The sequence below is a fragment of the Cervus elaphus genome, chromosome 13 (assembly GCF_910594005.1).
Source record: "Cervus elaphus chromosome 13, mCerEla1.1, whole genome shotgun sequence".
In the NCBI taxonomy this organism is placed as follows: domain Eukaryota; kingdom Metazoa; phylum Chordata; class Mammalia; order Artiodactyla; family Cervidae; genus Cervus; species Cervus elaphus.
The window spans coordinates 61519836-61539733 of NC_057827.1; the positions used below are offsets into that span (position 1 = coordinate 61519836).

At 51.7% G+C, this 19898-nt stretch overlaps 1 protein-coding gene across 1 annotated transcript; it reads right to left on the reverse strand.

Moving 5' to 3' along the window:
• Positions 1–13761: 13761 nt before the first annotated feature.
• On the reverse strand, positions 13762–15870 carry GSC (goosecoid homeobox). The gene is made up of 3 exons (XM_043922413.1): positions 15274–15870; positions 14523–14782; positions 13762–14191 (listed from the first exon to the last, which is right to left on the reverse strand). The coding sequence occupies exons 1-3, from the start codon at positions 15629–15631 to the stop codon at positions 14036–14038; spliced, it is 774 nt and encodes a 257-aa protein (XP_043778348.1). The 5' UTR covers positions 15632–15870; the 3' UTR covers positions 13762–14035.
• Between the last annotated feature and the right edge of the window lie 4028 nt (positions 15871–19898).

Below are 19898 nucleotides of genomic sequence, written 5' to 3' on the forward strand. Positions count from 1 at the left end.
CACTGGGAGCTGGCAGAGGCAGGCAACAGAGCCTCTCCAAGTGCCTTCAGAGTCCCTGCCGCACCTCGGCTTCAGAACTGTGGCCTCCAGAAGCGTGAGAGAATTAACCTCTGTTGTTGTAAGCCACCGCATTTACAGAAATGTGTTACAACAGCCACAGAAAGCTGATATGCTTCCCTGTCCCCAACCAGTTCAATCCCTAATCTCAGATCCACGGACAAGTGAAATCAGAAGCAGCAAATAATGTCATAACATAAAGTGCCTAATGACAACAGCACCCATTTTTTGAGGATTTGCTCCTTGTAGACCCTGGCTCAATTGTGTGACATCCGTTCTTTCCTTCCACATGAAGAAAACAAAGCTCAGAAAGGCGAGGCGACTTGCCCGAGCCATAAAGCTCACACCTGGCTGTGCCAAAAGGAGAAATGAGTCCGTCCAGCGTCAAAGTCAGTGGGACATAGAGCCAGACGGATCTGCAGGGACAGCAGCAAGACACTCTGTGAGTCCCAGCCCGCGGCGTGATGACTGCAAATGGAGTTGATGTAATACACCCCAGCACAGACAAAGAAGCGGCAGTTCTCTGGGATTGGGAGAAGGGGGATTTTATCTTACTGAACATTCAAGAGTCTAGGTAGGATGATCATAATGCCCTTGGGTACCCTGATGGCCTGCAAAGACCCAAACACCTGGTCGCATGGCATGAGCCCAATCATTCAGTAACAATCCCAATTCTGTAGCATGTGTAGCTGCTTCTGGTCTGTCTGCTCCTCACTCTGCAGTTGGTGCTGCCTCCAGCGCAGGAAAGTGGAAGGAAAGGCTAACATGCACGCAGGTGGCTCCACCACACAGCAGGGCCCGGCAAGAACAACCACAAGCCAGTGGTGACAGGCAGGCACTCATTTATTCACTCACTTACCCACTCATTCTACACTCGTCTCTGTGTCCTGATATTAGAAGCAATAACTACATAACCAGCTTGTATGCTCTTTAATCCCCATCAGCAAGCACCTTCCCTGATACACATTAGATGCTAAATAAATACCTGTTGAACTGAATTGAACTGAGAGAAGAGGAAACCAAAGCTCAGAGAGGTGGGAGTCTAATCTAAGCTCACACAGGGGACCAGGATGCTGAGCCCCGAAAGAGCCTGGTCACATTCTCTTGCCACAGTGAGGTTCTGAGTCTGGGGCCAGTGCTTATTTCCCTGCTCATATGACTGCCTCCTGAGAGCTGCTGGAAGATGATAGAATTTTCCAAAGGCAGCATCATAGGGAAAAGAAGAATCCTGACAGAGGGAACGGCATGGACAGATGCTCAGAGGCACATCTGGGGGCCGGACCAGCCTGATCAACTGGGTACTGGCCTTTCTGCTTCTTTCTTGGCAGTGACACACTCACTCCCCTGAGCTTCAAAGCATTTCCCTCTAAATGTCATCCTGTAATGCTTTCAGAAGAACAACAATGAAAATTTCCTAACTTCAAAGAGTGCTCAGAGTTTTGCTTGCTGTCTTCTCACAGATCCTAAAATTAAATGAAACACTGAAATGCTTGAAGAAAATTAGAGATGCCAAGGGAAGGTTTCATGCAAAGATGGGCACAATAGAGGACAGAAACAGTATGGACCTAACAAAAGCAGAAGAGATTAAGGAGAGCTGGCAAGAATACACAGAAGAACTATGCTAAAAAGGTCTTAATGACCCATACAACCACAATGGTGTGATCACTCACCTAGAGTCAGACATCCTGGGGTGTGAAGTCAGGTGGGCCTTAGGAAGCATCACTAGGAACAAAGCTAGTACAGGTGATGGAATTCCAGCTGTGCTCTTTCAAATCCCAAAAGATGATGCTATTAAAGTGCTGTATTCAACATGCCAGCAAATTTGGAAAACTCAGCAGTGGCCACAGGACTGGAAAAGGTCAGTTTGCTTTCCATTCCCAAAGAAGGGCAATGCCAAAGAGTGTTCAAACTACCACACAGTGGCACTCATTTCACATGCTAGCAAGGTAATACTCAAAATCCTTCAAACTAGGCTTCAACAGCACCTGAACTGAGAACTTTCAGACGTACAAGCTGGATTTAGAAAAGGTAGAGAAATCAGAGATCTAACTGCCAACATCCGCTGGATCATAGAAAAAAGCAAGGAAATTCCAGAAAAACATCTACTTGTCCTTCATTGACTATCCTAAAGCCTTTGACTGTGTGGATCACAACAAACTGTGGAAAATTCTTAAAGAGATGGGAACACCAGACCACCTTACTTGCCTCCTAAGAAACCTGCATGCAGGTCAAGAAAAAAGAGTTAGAACCAAACATGGAACAATAGACTGGTTCCAAATTGGGAAAGGAGTATTTCAAGGCTGTGTGTTGTCACGCTGCTTATTTAACTTATATGCAGAGTACAGCATGCAAAATGCCATCTGGATGAAGCATCAGCTGGAATCAAGATTGCCGGGAGAAATATCAATAACCTCAGAAATGCAGATGACACCACCCTAATGGCAGAAAGGGAAGAGGAACTAAAGAAAGAGTCTCCTGATGAAGGTGAAAGAGGAGAGTGAAAAAGCTGGCTTAAAACTCAACATTCAAAAAACTAAGATCATGGTATCCAGTGCCATCACTTTATGGCAAATAGATGGGGAAACAATGTAAACAGTGGTAGACTTTATTTTTTGAGCTCCAAAATCACTGCAGACAGTGACTGCAGCCATGAAATTAAGACACCTGCACCTTGGAAGAAAAGCCATGACAAACCTAGACAGCATATGAAAAGGCAGAGACATCACTTTGCTGACAAACGTCCATCTAATCAAGGCTATGGTTTTTCCAGTAGTCATGTATGGATGTGAGAGTTGGACCATAAAGAAGGCTGAGTGCTGAAGAATTGATGCTTTTGAACTGTGGGGTTGGAGAAAATTCTTGAGAGTCCCTTGGACTGCAAGAAGCTCAAACCAGTCCATCCTAAAGGAAATCATTCCTGAATATTCATTGGGAGGACTAATGCTGAAGCTGAAGTTCCAAAACTTTGGCTACCTGATGCGAAGTGTTAACTCACTGGAAAAGACTCAGATGCTGGGAAAATTGAGGGCAAGAGGAGAAGAGGGGTGACAGAGGATGAGATGGTTGGATGGCATCATTAACTCAATGGACATGAGTCTGAGCGAACTTCAGGAGACAGAGAAGGACAGGGAAGCCTGGTGTGCTGAAGTCCATGGGATCTCAAAGAGTCAGACACGACTTAGTGACTGAACAAGAACAAGAACTGAGATGCTTCAGCTGGGGGATGGGAAAGAATAAGTCCCCGTCCTGTGACTGTGTCATTATGAACAACTGTAGAAGGAGTTGGGTTTAGGGACAGCATTTCAGGGCAAAGCCGTATATTAGTTTCCTAGGGTTGCTGCAATAATTACCACAAACTCGGTGGCTTAAAACCACAGAAGTGTATTATCTTTATAGCTCTGGAAGCTAGAAATCCAAAACCTATGTGTTGGCAGAGCCAAGGTACCTTTGAAAGCTCTGGGGCAGGTGGTAGGGAGGATATTCCTTCCCTGCCCCCTCCAACTCCAGGGGGTTGCTAGTGTCCATGGCTTTTGGCAGCATCACCCAATCTGCCTCTGCTTCAACAGCCTTGTCCCTGGTGTGTCTTCTCCCCTACGTCAAATCCCCGTCTCCTCTCTCTTATAAGGATACCTATCATGGGGCTTAGAATCCACGCGAAATCCAAGATGATATTGAGATCTTTATCTTAATTACATCCACAAAGGCCCCTTTTCCAAATAACGTCACATTCACAGGTCCCAAGGGTCAGAACTTGGACGTATCCTTTTTTTTGGGGGGGGATGGCGGGGGGGACACATTTCAACCCAGTACAGGAAAAAGGAAGCCAAATGCTTCTGGAAGCCCTATGCTTTCTCCAGAGGACACAAACTCTTAATAAATGGCCCACAGCGGGACGGTCGACCTTGTGGCCTGCATTGTCAGGGACATTGTATCTCAGGCCAGACCAGTGACAGGCCACGTGAAAAATAGACACATCATGAAGCCGTCTGGATGTGGGAGAGGCCAAAAAAATAAGAGGTTAAGGAATGTCGGAGTTGAGAGGGACACCGCCAGGTCAAATCGAAAGTCCTCAAGCTGCCGGGGACACTGATCAACGCGTGATCACGGGACCCGTCACCCAGCAGGTCCACATCCATCACACCGTGTGGGCCTCTGGACAAGCCTGGCAGGTGGACAAGGCAGGATGAGTGGCTCTCCCTAACAGACGGGGACACTGAGGCCCAGAGGTTGAGTGTGGTGGCCAAGGGTCACCAAACCAGGAGGTGGCAGAGGCCGAGACCCAGTCCTCTCCCATTCCTCGCACCCCCAGGCTCAGTCCCACCTAACTTGGAGTCATCGGCAACGAGAGGGACCAAGAGGGCTGAGTGGGACTGGTGCTGCCAGGGCGCAGCTCACAGGACCCAGCTGCGGACGCGCTCCTGACCTCCATCACCCCGTGCCCAGCCCCGTTTCTCGGGCCTGAGAGCTGCCCTCCATCCCCCAGAAAGAGCAACGGGGCAGGGGTTGGGAAATCCTTGCCAACCGTCCTCCGGCTTTGTTCTGGGGGCAGCCCCACCCTCTCTGCCTGGTTGTCGAGCCCAGAAGAGGATTTGGCTCCTGCCCGTCCCTAGGAGCACTTGCCCGAGGCCTGGTCGTCCCTTCCTCTGTCACATGGGAAGAACAGCCCCTGCCATGCCCACCTCCCCTGGTTGCTGTAAAGCCAGGGAGTGAACAGCTGTGAAGGGGCTTGTATAAACTGGAAGCTGCCGCACTCATGCCTGGGCTGGGGCCCGGGGATGAGGATTGGTACCTACGGTCAGAGAGGGACTAGGGGCTGGGGGATGGGAGCGGGAGCAGCCTTGATGGGTCAGCAGCCCAAGAATTACAGCATCTGGAAAAATCACTTTGTTGAACTGGACTAGTAGCCACAAATCACTGTATTTTAAAATCCAATCTGGAAAAAAAAAAATCTTTGAAGAAGGCCCCGAGTGAGATGTTTTTCCTCTCCTTCCGTGAGAGCAGGTGGAGAGGACGCCAAGCAGATGCTGATGAGATGTAGCCGCGCAGAGGTTCTCTGGACCAGAAAGCCTGTGGCTGACGGTGGATGTGAATGCTGTGTTTGCAGGACCCAGGTCATCTCCGTGACTGTCTCCCGACATCTGGGAATGGGAAGAAGCGTATTCTACAGGTGGGGAGGGGTGGGGCCTTAAGTAGTGAACTGAACATGCCACGGTGCCTGGCTGTGGATTCCATCCATTCCTTGCTCTGCCCAGCCAAGTGCTATTGCTGGTGGCACCCTGCCTACCCCTCTCCAAGCCTTTGGTCAGGCTGCTTGCTCTCCTGAAACACCCCCACCCTCTCCCCCTGCAAATCACCAGGTGCCTCCAACCAGGCAGCTCCAACGATCCACCACCAAAAGCCTTCTCAGACCCCTCCTCTGCCCACCCACCTTCCACCCCAGCACTGGTCATCTCCTGCTGAATCAACCTATTTCTCCTGCCTGAGGACGGACACTGCTTCATTCATGTTTGTCAGTCAACGCAGCACAGGGCCCGGCACTCAGTCGGATTGGCAAGTTGGTTGGATGCATGGAGGAGGGAGCCAGTCTCCTGCCCGTCTCCATTTCCACATGGAAATGCTGGAGTGTGACAGCCTCCTCTCTGGTCTGAGCAGGGTGGTCTCCTTACTGCTGCCATACCTGCCTATCTTTGTGCCTCTGCTCTGCCTGGCCAAATATCAATACTAACTGGCCTGCAATTCCCACTTCCTCCAGGAAGTCTTTGGGGATTGCAGTTGTCTCTCTTGTTGGTCTTCAAGTCAGAGTCACATAACAGAGCCCTTCCCCACATCCTGTTTTCTATTGTCCTGAAATCATTTCCGGCACAGACTACATCCTCGAGAGAGCAGCTCCCAGGCAGCAGGTGCCATATTGTGCTTTTCCACATCTTGCCTCATATCCCACCTCCACCCCCATCACAGCGGGTCTCACTGAGACTCTGAGAAAAAGAACAAAGCATTAGGCAAACAGGTGTAAACCCCGCCTCCGTCCCTTATTAACAACAGATTCCATTTCTGGTTCAAACTCTAAACTTTAGACAGACAAGGAGCCAACTTTTTCTATGAGAGACCAGACAGTAAGTATCTTCAGTTCTGCGGGCCCTACAGTTTCCACTGCAACTGCTCAATTCTGCCATTATTGGGGAAAAGCAGATGTAGACAACACATAAATGAACGGGCATGACTGTGTTCCAATAAAACTTTATTGGCAAAACAGACAGTGGACCAGCCTGATCCTCTGGTTGTAATTTGTCCATCCCAGCTCTTTTTTTTTTGGCTGCGCTGGGTCTCCATTGCTGTCTGTGGGTTTTCTCTATTGTGGCAAGCAGGAGTTGCTCTCTAGTTGTGCTTCTCATTGTGGTGGCTTCTTGTTGCAGAGCATAGGCCCTAGGTGGACGGGCTTCAGTAGTTGTGCCTCACAGGCTTAGTTGCCCTGCACCATATGAGATCTTCCCAGACCAGGGATCAAACCCATGTACTCTGCATTGGCAGGGAGCGTCTTAACCACTGGACCGCCAGGGAAGTCCTATCCACCCTAGCTTTCTAGAGTTACTTGAGATGACATTGAATCCCCTCTTCACATAGACCTCAGACCACACAGTAAAACATCCCAAGACCTGCCTCAACCCCAGCTCCCTGAATCTCTGCAGCAGTATTGGTTTTCCTCCCAGCATTCACCTCTGAAATCTGACATCACAGCCTGTCTGTTGGGACTAAACGTCTCCCCCACGTACCAGGAACTCCGGGATCCTCCAGTATCCTCAGCACCTGGACTAGTGCCCGGCTCAGACGAGGCATACTTTTCATGTTTGTGCACTGAATAGAGGCCATTATTTTTCTTACTATCATTGCTGAAAACCTCCAATAAATAATATTATTCATGTGCTTCTAGTTTTAATGGGCTGATGCATTTACCGTGATCAGTCATCTGTGTTTGCAATACCCCGGGTGATTCTCATGTATTGCAGGACCTGATCAGCCTCCCACATCGGAAATGAGGAGGCTGAAGTTTACAGGAGACACTGCCTGCTGGTGACCGGAGAGAGGCTGGAACCCGGATCTCCTGGTGGGTCCTTCCTAAGGGAGGTAGCCTGGCAGTGTGGAAACAGCACTGGACACGGAGTCTCAGATGCAACCTTACTTGATGGACAATGTCACTTCGCTTTCTGCAAAATGGCAATGATAATGTCAACTTCACAAAGGCAGGAACAGTATTAAATAAGATGCAGGCGATAAGGCAGTCAGAACAGTGCTGGACATGGCAAAAGCCATCAAGGTAACTGTCCTTATGTAATAAGATGACACCAGCCACCTCCACCCAGCCTCATAAGGCTAAGAAGGGATCAGATAAGGACACGATTATGAAATTGTCAATCCTCCCCCAGACATAAGATGCATTTTTTACCACACCCTCCAAGCACTGCAGAAAATATTCCCCCTCTTAAAAAAACAAACAAAACAAAAAAGCAGAAAAAAACTACATAGGAACCTCTTCCATAAAGACAAAAATAAACCATAAAGACCTATGATCTTTTCAGAGCTTTAATTGTAGTCAAGAAAAGGGTTTCGTTTCCATCTGCTCACATTTATATCAGAGTCCAGTTACCATACAGGCTGAAAGCAAAACGAAACCAAGCGGGGAGCGGGTAGGTTATCCTTAGCACCACGCTAGGGACAAAAGGATGGGGTCTCCATTTCAAAACATGCACGTTGGGAATCTTCTTGCAGCAAAAGCAGACAGTGAACAAAAAACGGCAACCCTGAAACAGAGGTAGCTAGCACCACCCCGCTTCTGACATCCACACCAGCAGAGCGGGACAGCTCTTTGAAGGTTCCAAGCGTGGCAGGAATCACTCACTCCCTTAACAGTTAGGATGTGTGGTGGAGGGGGAGGGGGCATTCACACACACACACACACACACACACACACACCTTTCCATCCCTGCCCACTTGAGTAGAAAGTGATTCACTTGGTTTCAGATTTAAATATTTATTCCTCAAATACAAAACAATGTTGAACAGGCACATCCCCTAATGTCCCAGCCATCTGGCCTTCGGTCGGAACATCTTCAGATGAAACGAGCAGCTGGGATTCCGACTTCACAGAGTTCTGAGTCTTCTTCACAGAGGGGGGATCTTTCCAAATGCTCTGGGCCTCCCTGTTTCTTGGAGAAGGGCAGTTTGATTTTTCTGGTCCCAGAGTTAGCACTTTGAGGATTTTCAAAGGAGGATTAGCCCTACTCCATCTGGAAAGAAGCAGCGCTTGGTCTTGCCGGGTGACGTCAAGAATGTCTTTAGGACACATATAAAACAGACACAGTCACTGTGAGGCTGGCTGGTCACACGCTGGCTGCTGCGATTCAGACCACACTGGCCCCAGGGCTATTTCTGCAGCCGAGCTCCTACCTGGCTGGGACAGGCCCTCCCAAGACCACAAGCTGCCCCTCCCAGGAAGGATGCCGATGGCAGCCTGTTCATCCTCTGGGCAGCCCTGCAGCCTCGTGGGACCGCTGCCACTGTGCGGTAGGCAGCCTGTGGACATTGCACCCGCCGACACTACACCTATGACACGTCGTGTTTCTCACTGCAGGCTGCTGGAAAACACGGGTCTCTTCTCCAAAAATTTCTTACTTTTTAGATATTTCTGTGCCCTCCTCCCAACTTTAAGCCAGCTCCCCTGTGTTATTTCTGAGTTGGGGGTTGGGGGGCCATGGCAATCGCCAGGAGAGCATGCTCAGCCTCCCCCAGGTCCACAAGGAGAAGGTGTCTCCTTAACCCGTTGGGGGCCCCTTCTGGGATCAGTCCCGCTCATCACGCAGCCAGGCCAAGGCCTCTCCTGGGCTCAGCATCATACTGCTAGTAAATCAGTGAGGAAATGATACGGACACGTTAAAACTGTCCATCCCAGCTAAAATTATCTCACTAACTACAGCTTCTATAAATCAGCTCAGCTTAAGGGAGGGTGTGCAAACCCCCAGCTAAACGAAGTTCATCCGATTGAACCCAGCCGCTTGATCTGGTCAGCAGACTCCCGAGGATCTCAAAATTAGGAAAACAGAAAGTGTAAGCGGAGCGAATGCCTAAGGGGAGGAGGCGGGGAGAGGAATTCTTAAGATCTCTCTTCACTGATGCTTCCCAGGGCTGGACACTTGAGAACAAATGAGGGCTCCTGGAATCCAAAAATTATAGAGCCACTTGAAAATACCACAACATGCCATAATTCATCCTGTTTGTTCTATGGGTCATTTGGATGGTAAAGACAATGGCTTTTTATGTTACCCAGATTTAAAACCAAGCCGTGACAGAGGTCTTCCATGTTGTCACATGACTCAGCAGATAGACCTCGGGGATACCCCAGATCTCCCCCCATCCCCACCCCCCAGCAAGTGAGAAACCCCCACAGCCAAAAGATCCAGCTGGATCCATTTCTCCCAGAATCCTCAAGGAGCTTTGCACTGGTTGCTGTTTGGTTTTCGTTTTCCTTTTGAAAAACTCCAAGGTCATTTGACAAAACTTGGAAATTGAATCCACTCCCAATTCACCCCTTCTCTACTGTCAATCGCCTTGTCCTAAAGCTCTTGGGCAGAATGTAACCTATTATACCTTATCAGACACTTCCTTGTCTTAAATCCAGGGCGATCACATTTAATTTCATTAGAATTTGTGTCCTGTGGTCACGCATAAACTCCTAAACCAGCAACAATGAAAAACAAGGTGCATTCCTAAATTTCTAATTCCAATCTACTTAGGCAAAGCATTATCCAGTCGATTCGAGGGTGGTTTTTCAAAACACACAATAATAAATGTGTCAGACACTCTGCTGGGTTCTTGTATTATCTCTAATCCTCTACTGAAGCCCCCTTTGCAGGTGAGGAAGGAACCTGTCCCAGGTCACTTGGCGAACCCACGGCCCCATCCACTTGGAGGCTTGGCCCAGTGTGACTCAAGGGCCAGCCACCCAGCTGTCCACTCACCACTCCTTGTTGCCCTGGGCTGGAATTCCGTCTTCATACAGGTGAAAGCTAGCATCTGTTTCACTTAAAGTGGCCACTAATTGGAGGAGCACTGAACAAAGGAGAGTTCCTTTGGGGGGCCTGAGGTGACAGATCCAGGGGATCTTTGGGTGGGGCCCTGAATTACTTTACTGAAAACTTGGTACAATTCAGACAGAGTGTTCCCTAGCACTCCCACCTCTCATTCCCCGTTTTCTCCCATATGCCGAGAAATGAAAGAGGAATCTGCCAACTTGGATCTCATACACATCCATTAAAATGACATCCTTTATACTAGATGCAGCATGTTAACTCAAAATTACTCAAAGTAAAAGGCAAACTTGATTGAAGAACTGTCATTGAGATATACTCTCTGTGGGTCCGGTTTGCAAGGCAATTGTTTGAGCCCTTCCCCCTCCCCGACCCCGCAGCTAAACTGAACGGACCCGCCCTGAAACACAGGCAGAATTTAAGAATCCTCACACCTTCCCCCACCCACTCCATGGTCTCTTACTGGTTCAGGGTCTTACAGCTAAGATCCTCTTTGGCTCAGGTGACTTGGGATACCCGGAAGTCATCACCCCATATCTTGCCACTAATCCCAAGAGGTGTGGGGGAGGTCTGCTCAGGTCTGCTCTGCCCTTTACTAAGTGTTCAGGGAATGGCATTTAGTCTCTTTGAACCTCCATTTCCCATCTGCAAAATGGGCTGTGACTCCCACCTACCGAGGGCCTGAGAGGCGTGTAGAAGAGCATGACAGTGGAAAGCGCCAGACCTATGTGAGGGGTTCTAAATGGTCGTCATTGTTCTTTGCAAGAGCCTGTCTGGCACTTTGCAATAGATTAATTCCTGTGTCCCCTGGGGGCAATTGCTTTCACTTAAATGCAGCTTCTCACCAAAAAGAACAGCCCAGGTTCTCTGAGGCAGCCTGATTTATGGAAAAGAGCCCTGGCCCTTGCAGGTGGCAGTTCTTATCCTGGCCTTTTGTGTCTCAGTTTACCTTCAACTGAAGATGTGCTGTGTGGACTGGGAACCACTTTGGCATCACCTGCCCACCTCAATACATGCACATCACTTTTCTAATACAGAGATCTGAATTCCCACCTGAGACAATGACAAGGTCCAAAGACAGCTCTTGAAGGCTTCCACTGAGACACTGCGTGGCCCTCCCTGACCCTGACAGCAGGCTAAGACAAAGGTCTGAGGCCCACTAGTGCCCAGGGAATGCAGGAGGTGGCAGGACTGGAACTAGACCATCCTGACATTTGCCTCTTCACTCCAGATATGTGTTATGTTTATTTTCTATGAGCTGGACCAGTACTAAAGTGCTTTGCACGGTCCTCTTGCATGAAGACCTGGACAGGTAGCTCTCTTGTCATCCTGGCCCTGCCCCGGCCAAGGTCGTAGCAGTTCTCTGACTCCCCAACCTACCCCCTCCTTGCATACCCCACTAGCTGTGGCTTTTCACCAAGTGCTCCTGGGGGAGGTTTATCTGAGAACTTACAGCTCCCCCCAACCCTCTCCTGTTACTTGTTGTGAACACTTCTCCAGACTAGACAAGTACAATTTTTTAGAAAATGAAAAGATCCTATTTATAAGGAGGCCGAGGACAAGCCATGCAAAAAGACAGACAGGAGATTATAGGGTTCTGGAGATGCCAGATTTCTCAAGCTGGAATGATGCTGCCTGTTTCTGCTGTGTTTCCAAATGTTCTAGACTAAGGGAGTGTTGGAGGAAGGGTGGAAGGCAGGGCTCACCCCTCTCCAAATAGGGCAAGGAACAGCATCTAGGAACAGTGAAGGGGTTCTGCACAGGCAGGGCGCTCCCCCTGGGAGTCTGATGTCTAAGGAGGAAGTACAACAATGGCCACTGCAGGATTCATTTGAAATGAATGGAACAGCCTGATTATTTCTCACCAGAACTGGTATTAGGGGTAACATTTCCAATTACAGTATAAGATTTACTTGAGCAAAGAGGCAGTTCTCCCCCACACACACCCTTGTTTCTTACAAGCTGAATGTTGTTAAAAGTAGTTCACTTTTCTGAACCTTAACTTCCTCCTCTGTAAAGTGGTGAAAACATTTCCCATCTCAGAATACTTGGAAGGTAAAATGAGATAATGTGCATAAATCTTGAAGTGCTAGGTTTGACACACTATAAGTCATAATCACATTAAATTTAAAAAAAAAAAAAAGTAGCCGGGAAAGATGTCCCTGTAATTTAATGAGATAGTGACCAATGTCCACACATTCACACTCACACACCCCAGGAAGCAGGTGCCATTGCTGTGCCCATTTCACAGTCATGGAAGGTGAGGCGCAGAGGGGTTCATCATTTGCCCAAAGTAACAAATAAGAGTCTGGTGAAAACCCAAGGCAATCTTCCCCCTTGAGGCAGACTTGGTCTCCAAATTGCTCCCTGCCCCCCCTTTCATGGTAGGGATTCTCTTTATTTGAAAGGTGATGCTTGGGAGCCCATATATCCTAAGTACTTTCACCTGCTCCAGGAGTCACTTCTATCTTTTTTAAACCCTCCCCAAAAAAGCTGGGAAAAACTACTGCTTCTTGTAAAAAAAAAAAAAAAGAAGAAGAAGAAGAAAAGAAAAACTGTAATTTTTGGTGTGCTGTGCTCCCGACCAGGATGCACAGCCTCCCGGTGGAGGGACCTCGTTGGAGGCCTCCCAGGAGAAGGGACAAGCTCACCTCCTTGGCAGCAGCCAAGCGCTCTGAACCTTAGCTTCCCTGTCTATAAAAGGTATTTAGCTCAAAACCAATAAAGTTTAACACCTTAAAACCCACTCCTGCTGGCCTTCGGCCTCCACTCCATCCTTCCCCTGGTCTGGAGAACCGCAGGCTCTCATCTTCATCCTAGCGCCTCCCTGGTACCAGCAAGCTTCTCTAGGCCTTCCCAAGTTGCTTACCAGCGCCGGCTCCAGCCGCTCGCGGGCTTTTCCTACTCTGGCCCCATCGGGCAGAGACCCAAGACAGCCGGCTGAGAAAGTCAGAGGCTCATCTTGAGCCCAGTAGTCTGTGACCAGACGATACTAGGGGATAACAACAGAGTCATCCCAATCTCCCACTGAGAAGTGCGAAAGGCCGCGCGGCGGAGGTCCCCCATGAGCTCTGGGGAGCAGAGCTCCCAGCCTCTCGGCTGGGTTGTGGGGCAAAAACATTTAACAGGGAGGAAGGGAGCCGTGAGAGCGACCAGGAAAGATCCAGGAAAGTTTCTCGGGAGAGAGTGTGCCTAATTTCACGCCGACCCGCCGCCTTACTTCCGGGGATTTCTGGGGAGCTCCAGAGGATCCTTCTTCTTATCGGCTACCCTATCTATCGGCAGGCAGCAAGGAGAGAGAAGGTCCTGACTATCCCCTAGGGCGAGGAGAACAGGACCCCAGGCTGCTTCCTCTCCGGGATAACACTTCCCCCAGGCAGCCGGCAATGCTCCTCTCCACCCTGCCTGGAAACCTCAGCACGAAGTGTAAACCAGAACACCCGGTCCTGCGACCATCGGACCCAGACTTTCTGTTTCTCTCTCTTTTGTCTTTTTCCCTTTTTTGGGAGGCAGATCAGAGCTGTCCAATCTTCCTTTGGAACCTACCGACTAACTAGATATTTTTGTGTGGGGGGGCCTCGGATGGTGCTGGCGGTGGGGTAGGAAATACAGAATGCGGCCCGTCTACATCGCCGTCACTTTATTGTACTGTCACCGTTAATTTAACTATAAATACTACGGTGGGGAGCGACTCGCCGGCGGCCTTGAACTTCGGGGCTGCAAGCCCCGGCGCGGCCCGACCCCAGGCGCCCACCCTTCGGACGGTACACTATTTACAGTTCCTCTTCCTCGACCCCCACCCCCCTCCTCCCGCAAGGCAGCGCGTGTGCAAGAAAGTAGCATCGTCTGGTGTGCAAGTCCTTCGACTTTAGGCAAGGGCCACGGCCGGCCCGCGGCCGTCAGCTGTCCGAGTCCAAATCGCTTTTACCTTCCTCTTCCCTCTTCTCCGGCGACGCCTTCGACGACGTCTTGTTCCACTTCTCGGCGTTTTCCGACTCCTCCGAAGAGGACCGCTTCTGCCGCCTCCATTTGGCGCGGCGGTTTTTAAACCAGACCTGTTGCGCCAAGGAGAACAAAACATCGGTGAGCATCAAAGGCGCGCTCCCCCGCCAGGCCCGAGCACCCCCAACCCCCCCCGCCCCCAGGCTCGCCGAGGGAAGCGGAGGGACCCCCGCGCGCACGCCAGCAGAAGGGGGCCCGTTCCCGCTTCCGTATTTTCATTTGACTTCCTGGGCCTAAAGCGCCCTCCCGCAGCCTGCGGGCCGCCCCGGGGATGTTTCCAAAGAGCCGGGAGACCCAGGGAGAGCCGAGCATACCCGGCTGGAGGGGGGTGGGGGGGGCTGATTTCGTGGGAGAGGGCGCGCCCCGGCGGGGTCCCGAGCCTACCTCCACCTTCTCCTCGCGGAGGTGCACCTTCCGGGCCAGCTGCTCGCGGGTGCCCACGTCTGGGTACTTGGTCTCCTGGAAGAGGTTCTCCAGCGCTTCGAGCTGCTCGTCGGTGAAGATGGTGCGGTGCCGCCGCTTCCGCCGGCAGTGCAGCTGGTTGAGGAGCTGCAGCTCGGTGCGCGACAGGGTGCCCACGTTCATGTAGGGCATCATCTGATGCGGCACGGGGGACACCAGCACGGAGCCGGGCCCCTCGTAGCCTGCGACAGAGGGAGGCGTCCGGGGTCAGCCGCCTTCCTTGCCGCCGCCGCGCGCACAAACACTCCTGCCCCGCCGGCGACCCACTCGGATTTAAAAGCGTCTGCCAGCGGGTGCGGGGAACCAGGGGGTGTGCGGAAAGCAGGGTGCAAGGAACGCGGCGCGGTGGTGGTGGTGGGGGGGGGGGGTTGGGTGCGTACAGTGCTACCGCGTCCACTCGCACACTCCCAACGCGGGTTAGGGGAATCCTAAAAGCCCAGCCTCCCCCACGCACGCACGGTTACACTTGCTGCTAACTCTAGCCTAAAGTGTGCAGCAAGTGTGCAAGCCCCTGCGCCCGATCCGCCCAAAGACGGGGCCTGGGGGCAGGTTTGCAAGAGGAGAAAAGTCGGTGGCAAGTGAAAGAAGCAAACGCCGCCGCCCACCCGCGTCCCCGGGCGCCGAGGAGCGCGGCGGGCCGGCGAAGCCGAGGCCGGCGCGAGCGCGACCCTACCTGGGGGCGTCGGGACGCAGGAGCACTGCTGGGCGCCCAGCGGCGGCACGGCCCCGCAGCAGGCCGGGCCCACGGGGGCCGCCTGCACGTGCAGCTGCCCGTAGAAGTAGTTGCTGTAGCCCAGGCGCGAGCCGCCGACCGCGGCCGGGAGGCCTGCGCCGCCGGGGGCCACGGGGCGCGGGTAGAAGGCGCCATAGTCCGAGGAGGCGCCGCCACCGGCGCCGCCGTAGAGCGAGTCCCCGTGCAGGGCCGGGAAGACGACGGGAGCCGCGGCGCTGGGCGCCACGGGCGGCACCGAGTCCTTGCAGCGCGGCCGGGCGGCCAGGATGTTGTCGATGCTGAACATGCTGGCGGGCATCCCCGAGCCCCGTGCCGGGACCGGGGGGCGGCTGGGACTCGCCGAGGAAAAAAGCCTCCAAGTGCGGTGGGGGGGTCGGGGGGGTCCCCGCTCCTCCGGCGGAGGACCAAACCGAAAGAGAGCGCCGGCGAGCGCGCAGCCCCGCGCCCCTCCCCGCCCCCTGCGTCCGTCGCCCTCCTCCCGCCCGCCCGCCCCTCGCTGCAGCGTTCGCCGAACTCGACCCGCGGGTAGGACGGAGCTTAGACCAGCTGAACCTCTTGTTGGTTTTATACTGAGTCGACGTCATCCTGGATTTAGTTCCTGGTAATATGCAGATGACAAACAGAACCAGATTTGGCCCTTTCTGTTCCTTTGGGTGGGTGGGGGTGGGGTGGGGGGGCTTGAAGAGAGGGGGAGGGGAAGAGGTGCCAAGGAAAGGGGGCTATGGGGACCTGAAAAGAGATTGTGGATTGCGAATTAATGAAATTAACCTAATCTTTTCCATTCAGCCGTCCCGCCGCGGGCCGGCGGAGCTGGGCGGGCGTCCTAATTGCCCCGGTTAATCTCATTAATTCCGCCGTGGGGCCGCAGTTAACAACTCCGTCCGCCGACCTTTCCGCCCCCCACCTTTTCCCCTCAGTTTGGGGGTCCTCTTATTGGGTGCGATTTCCTCTGCATGAAACTCAAATTCATTGTGGCTAGTTTTACTTTGAGGCTACTTTTTCCTTTTCCTTTCGGAATTGGTTTTGTTTTAGAAAATGTGAGGCTGTGGCCTCAATCCAGCAAGATTGAAATTCCGCTCTTGCCTTCGGCCCCCGTGCACTGACCGCCTTACTTCACCTCTGGTTTTTATCTTGACGTTCTCTCTCGAATGGAACTGGTTAAGCCCTCCCCTCCAAAAAAAAAAAAAAAAAAAGAAAGCCCTCGTTTTTGCAGGAGCCAAAATTTGTAACGACAAAACGACGAAAGAAGTGCACCGTGATTCTTAATTACATATATATGTATGTATATATATGTGTGTGTGTGTGTATATATATATATGTATATATATATATATGCTTTTTTTTTCTTTGTAGTCACTTTAGGTCTGAAAGCTAGCATAGCATAGTAGTCCTTAGGCCCTTACACAGCGGAGACCCAAATTCATCCACTAGTTTAAAATTCGCCACCCAGAACAGCAATCAGAAGCGATGCTTCCAACTGCTTCCTGCGTGGGTGTCAGTAGGTTTTGTGGTTTTGTGTGTGCGCTTTTTTTTTTTTTTTTTTTTCGGAAGTAGAGTGTCTTCTTTCTTAACTGTTTTTGTTTTCAACGCAAAATCCCCAAAATGGGACTTTAGGATTCTCTGTCCCCTTTCCCAGCAAATGAATCTCATTTTCCCCTTTTGACTTGCTGGCTCCCCGACTGAGACCGATTCCCCCCACCCCTCCAGCTGACCTTCCCCCACCAGGCCCAAGCTGGGCTCCCTGGGCCCTGGTGGCCTGGCCGAAGCTCGGCTCTGCTCGCGGCAGGCGGCCACCGTGATTTGCAGGCTCCTCGGCGCGTCACGGCCCCGTCAGCCGGAGCTGCTGGAGGCGCGTCCGGTCCACGACGGAGCGCGGGCTGCCGAGCGCCCTGAGAAAAGGTAGGAGACGGTGCGCACCGCTTGAAAGCAGCACCCGAGGGCCTTGACACCGGCGCGAGGCAGAGCCTTACTTTCTGGGCCCTTCGCGCAGGCAACTCCGGCCACTCCAGGGAAAGGGGTAGTGCCCGGCCCAGGCGAGACTGCCTAGCGCTGGGTACCGGGGCACTTCGGGCTTTCCGAAGGAAGGTCGACTTTAACTCAGGCCCGTTTTTCTCTATTTCTTACTGCCTAATTAACCTGGGGCCCCAGCAAGGGTGTCTGAAGTCGCCGCCATAAGGCTAAGTCTGTGGCCGGCCTCCTCGGCGGCTCTGGGGCACAGGGGAAAGGGTACTCGTCAACTGCTGTTTTCGGGTCAGAGGACAGCTTGCGCGGAGGTTTAGTGCGGCCCGCGCGCAGAACTCGGGAGGCGCGAGGCGCTGATTGCAGAAGCTAGGCGGCGGCGCTTCTCCTCCTAGGCCTCCCCGGGTGGACCTCGGCGCCCTCATGCCCATCGTCTTACCCACTCAAGCCTTGAGAAATGTGCTGCTTTGAGCGCTGAGCGAATTTAGAAGTGGTTGTAGGAGGGGATTAGGGTAGGACAGAGATGGGTGTCAATTTGGGGAGGCGCTGGATTTTTTTTTTTTTTTTTTGACATAATAAACTCTGCTCTCATAGGAAAGAGTGTGGGACCCTTCCCCCCGCCCCTTCAGAGAGGTCAAGTCTAGGGAAAAAAGTAAAGAAGTACATCACGTCTTCCTCTCGTACTAACTAGGGATGGAGGCTTTATTTTTATTTCATTTTATTTTTTTCGTTCGTAAAGACTTAAAAATCATCAGGTAGATTCCAGGCACACATATTCCCCGTCAGCCCTTTCCGAGTTTAATTCTACAGGGCAAATGATGAAACACAGCTCGATGTTGCAACTTCAGCAGGTATTGTGGGTGCCTTCCTGTTCGTGGCCAGGCGCCCGCGGCGGTGCGCGCGTGCGTGCGTGGATCTTTTAATACCTTTGATGAGCCAGGCATGGGCAGAAGCACGGTGGGAAAGCGGGACATATTCCTCGTGGGTTTCAGCAAAGCTGCTGAGACCAGCTCCACGCGGAGACTTCAGTGGCAGATCTCAGAGCGCCTCCAAATTTTTAAATAAGGCAACCTCCCCGCTTACTGGCAACACACAGCATGGTCTTGCCTCCTTCTGCTGGGTACAGAGTTCTCTTTAATAATCAGATTTAGCAAACCCCTAAGCTTCGCCCTTTGCTCTTCGGTAGCCTTCCCCCCTGTGCCTTCCGATTCCTGGAAGAAGAGCTTAGTAAGAGCAAGTGAGTCTGGAGCTTCGGAGTTCTTAGACCCTACATTGCCACCTTGCAATTCAACCCTCCTCTTCAGGCCTCGGGTTTTTTTAGTTTTTGAGCCAATGGCAACATTCATTGGGTCCCTCACGACCTGAACATTTAACGAGGCTGGGCAATTGCCCCCGTTTTCCAAGGAGCCTGGGGTGGAATTAGAAGCTTTTTTAGTACTTTTCATTGGGACAAAGGAGTGTGCTGTCCCCTCCCCCACCCGAGGGCAGGGTCTCTGTAGGAGCTTGGTCTTAGATGAGGAAATGCAAGTGCGAAAGCTCTGTCCTGCAGTGCATGGTGGCTTTAAGGCGAGAAGTCACAGGGACTCCTGGGTCACCCTGCTCCAGTTATGCAGTGGGCTTTCGGGGAGCTCACCCCGAAGTGATGGGGCCTCTTCCTCCAGCTTTCGGCTCAATCACAAGACGCTCCACTGAATCGGTAGGAGGCGAGTGCCGAGGAAGTCAGTCAGGGGCGCTGCGCCTCCTTTGCGGGCTGAAACCCACAAGTGTCCACAACGCGCACTAAACAATCAATAGGCTCCTGTTGACCGGTGCAATTGGAATAACAAATGCGACGCACGCAAATTGCCCGCCTCGTGTTGCTAAGCGATTGTTTGTCACCCTGCAAGCACCGCTCAGCATGGGAGGACCGGGAGCGTCTGGAGGCGGCCGGCCAGAGCTTAGGTCGGAAATGCAGTAAACACGCTCCTGATTTTCCCTATTATCACCCAAACACGATTTCACACAAAGCAATCACCATACAGAAGTCTATGAAGATGTGTTTGTTGAAGAGTCAGTCGCCCTGGTAATAGCCTTCATTTTTAAAATATTAAAGACTAGATCAGCGGATTCCACATGGGTAAGGTGTATTTGCGGTTCAACATCTCTCAAGATGCATTTGCACTGCGGTCATCGTTAGATTGATTCATAGAGTGTAGATTAAATTGCTTCTCTGATTTAAAACCGAGTGCCCAAGTTTGGAGTGTGCATCTGGGTATCTCCTCTGGCCCAAAGATATTTTTATCATGGGGAAAACTGTTGTCCCACTACACACACACACACACACACACACACACACACACACACACACACACACGGTTATAAAAAGAAAAATACGTTTATGGTCCCCAACTGCTTACAGATCGGTTCCAGGAACTTTCTTATTTCTTTCAGCCTCTTGCCCGGTCACAGAGCAGAGTTCACAATTGGATGCGTTTAAGTAGGATATTAAGTGGCATGTGCAAAAAGCTGGCATGCCGTTTTCAAAAGTATGGAGCCCCTCGCAGGGCGAATTAGCCGAGTCTGAAGAATTAGGCACAATGGGCAGATGCGGCTGCCGCCTTGGGCAC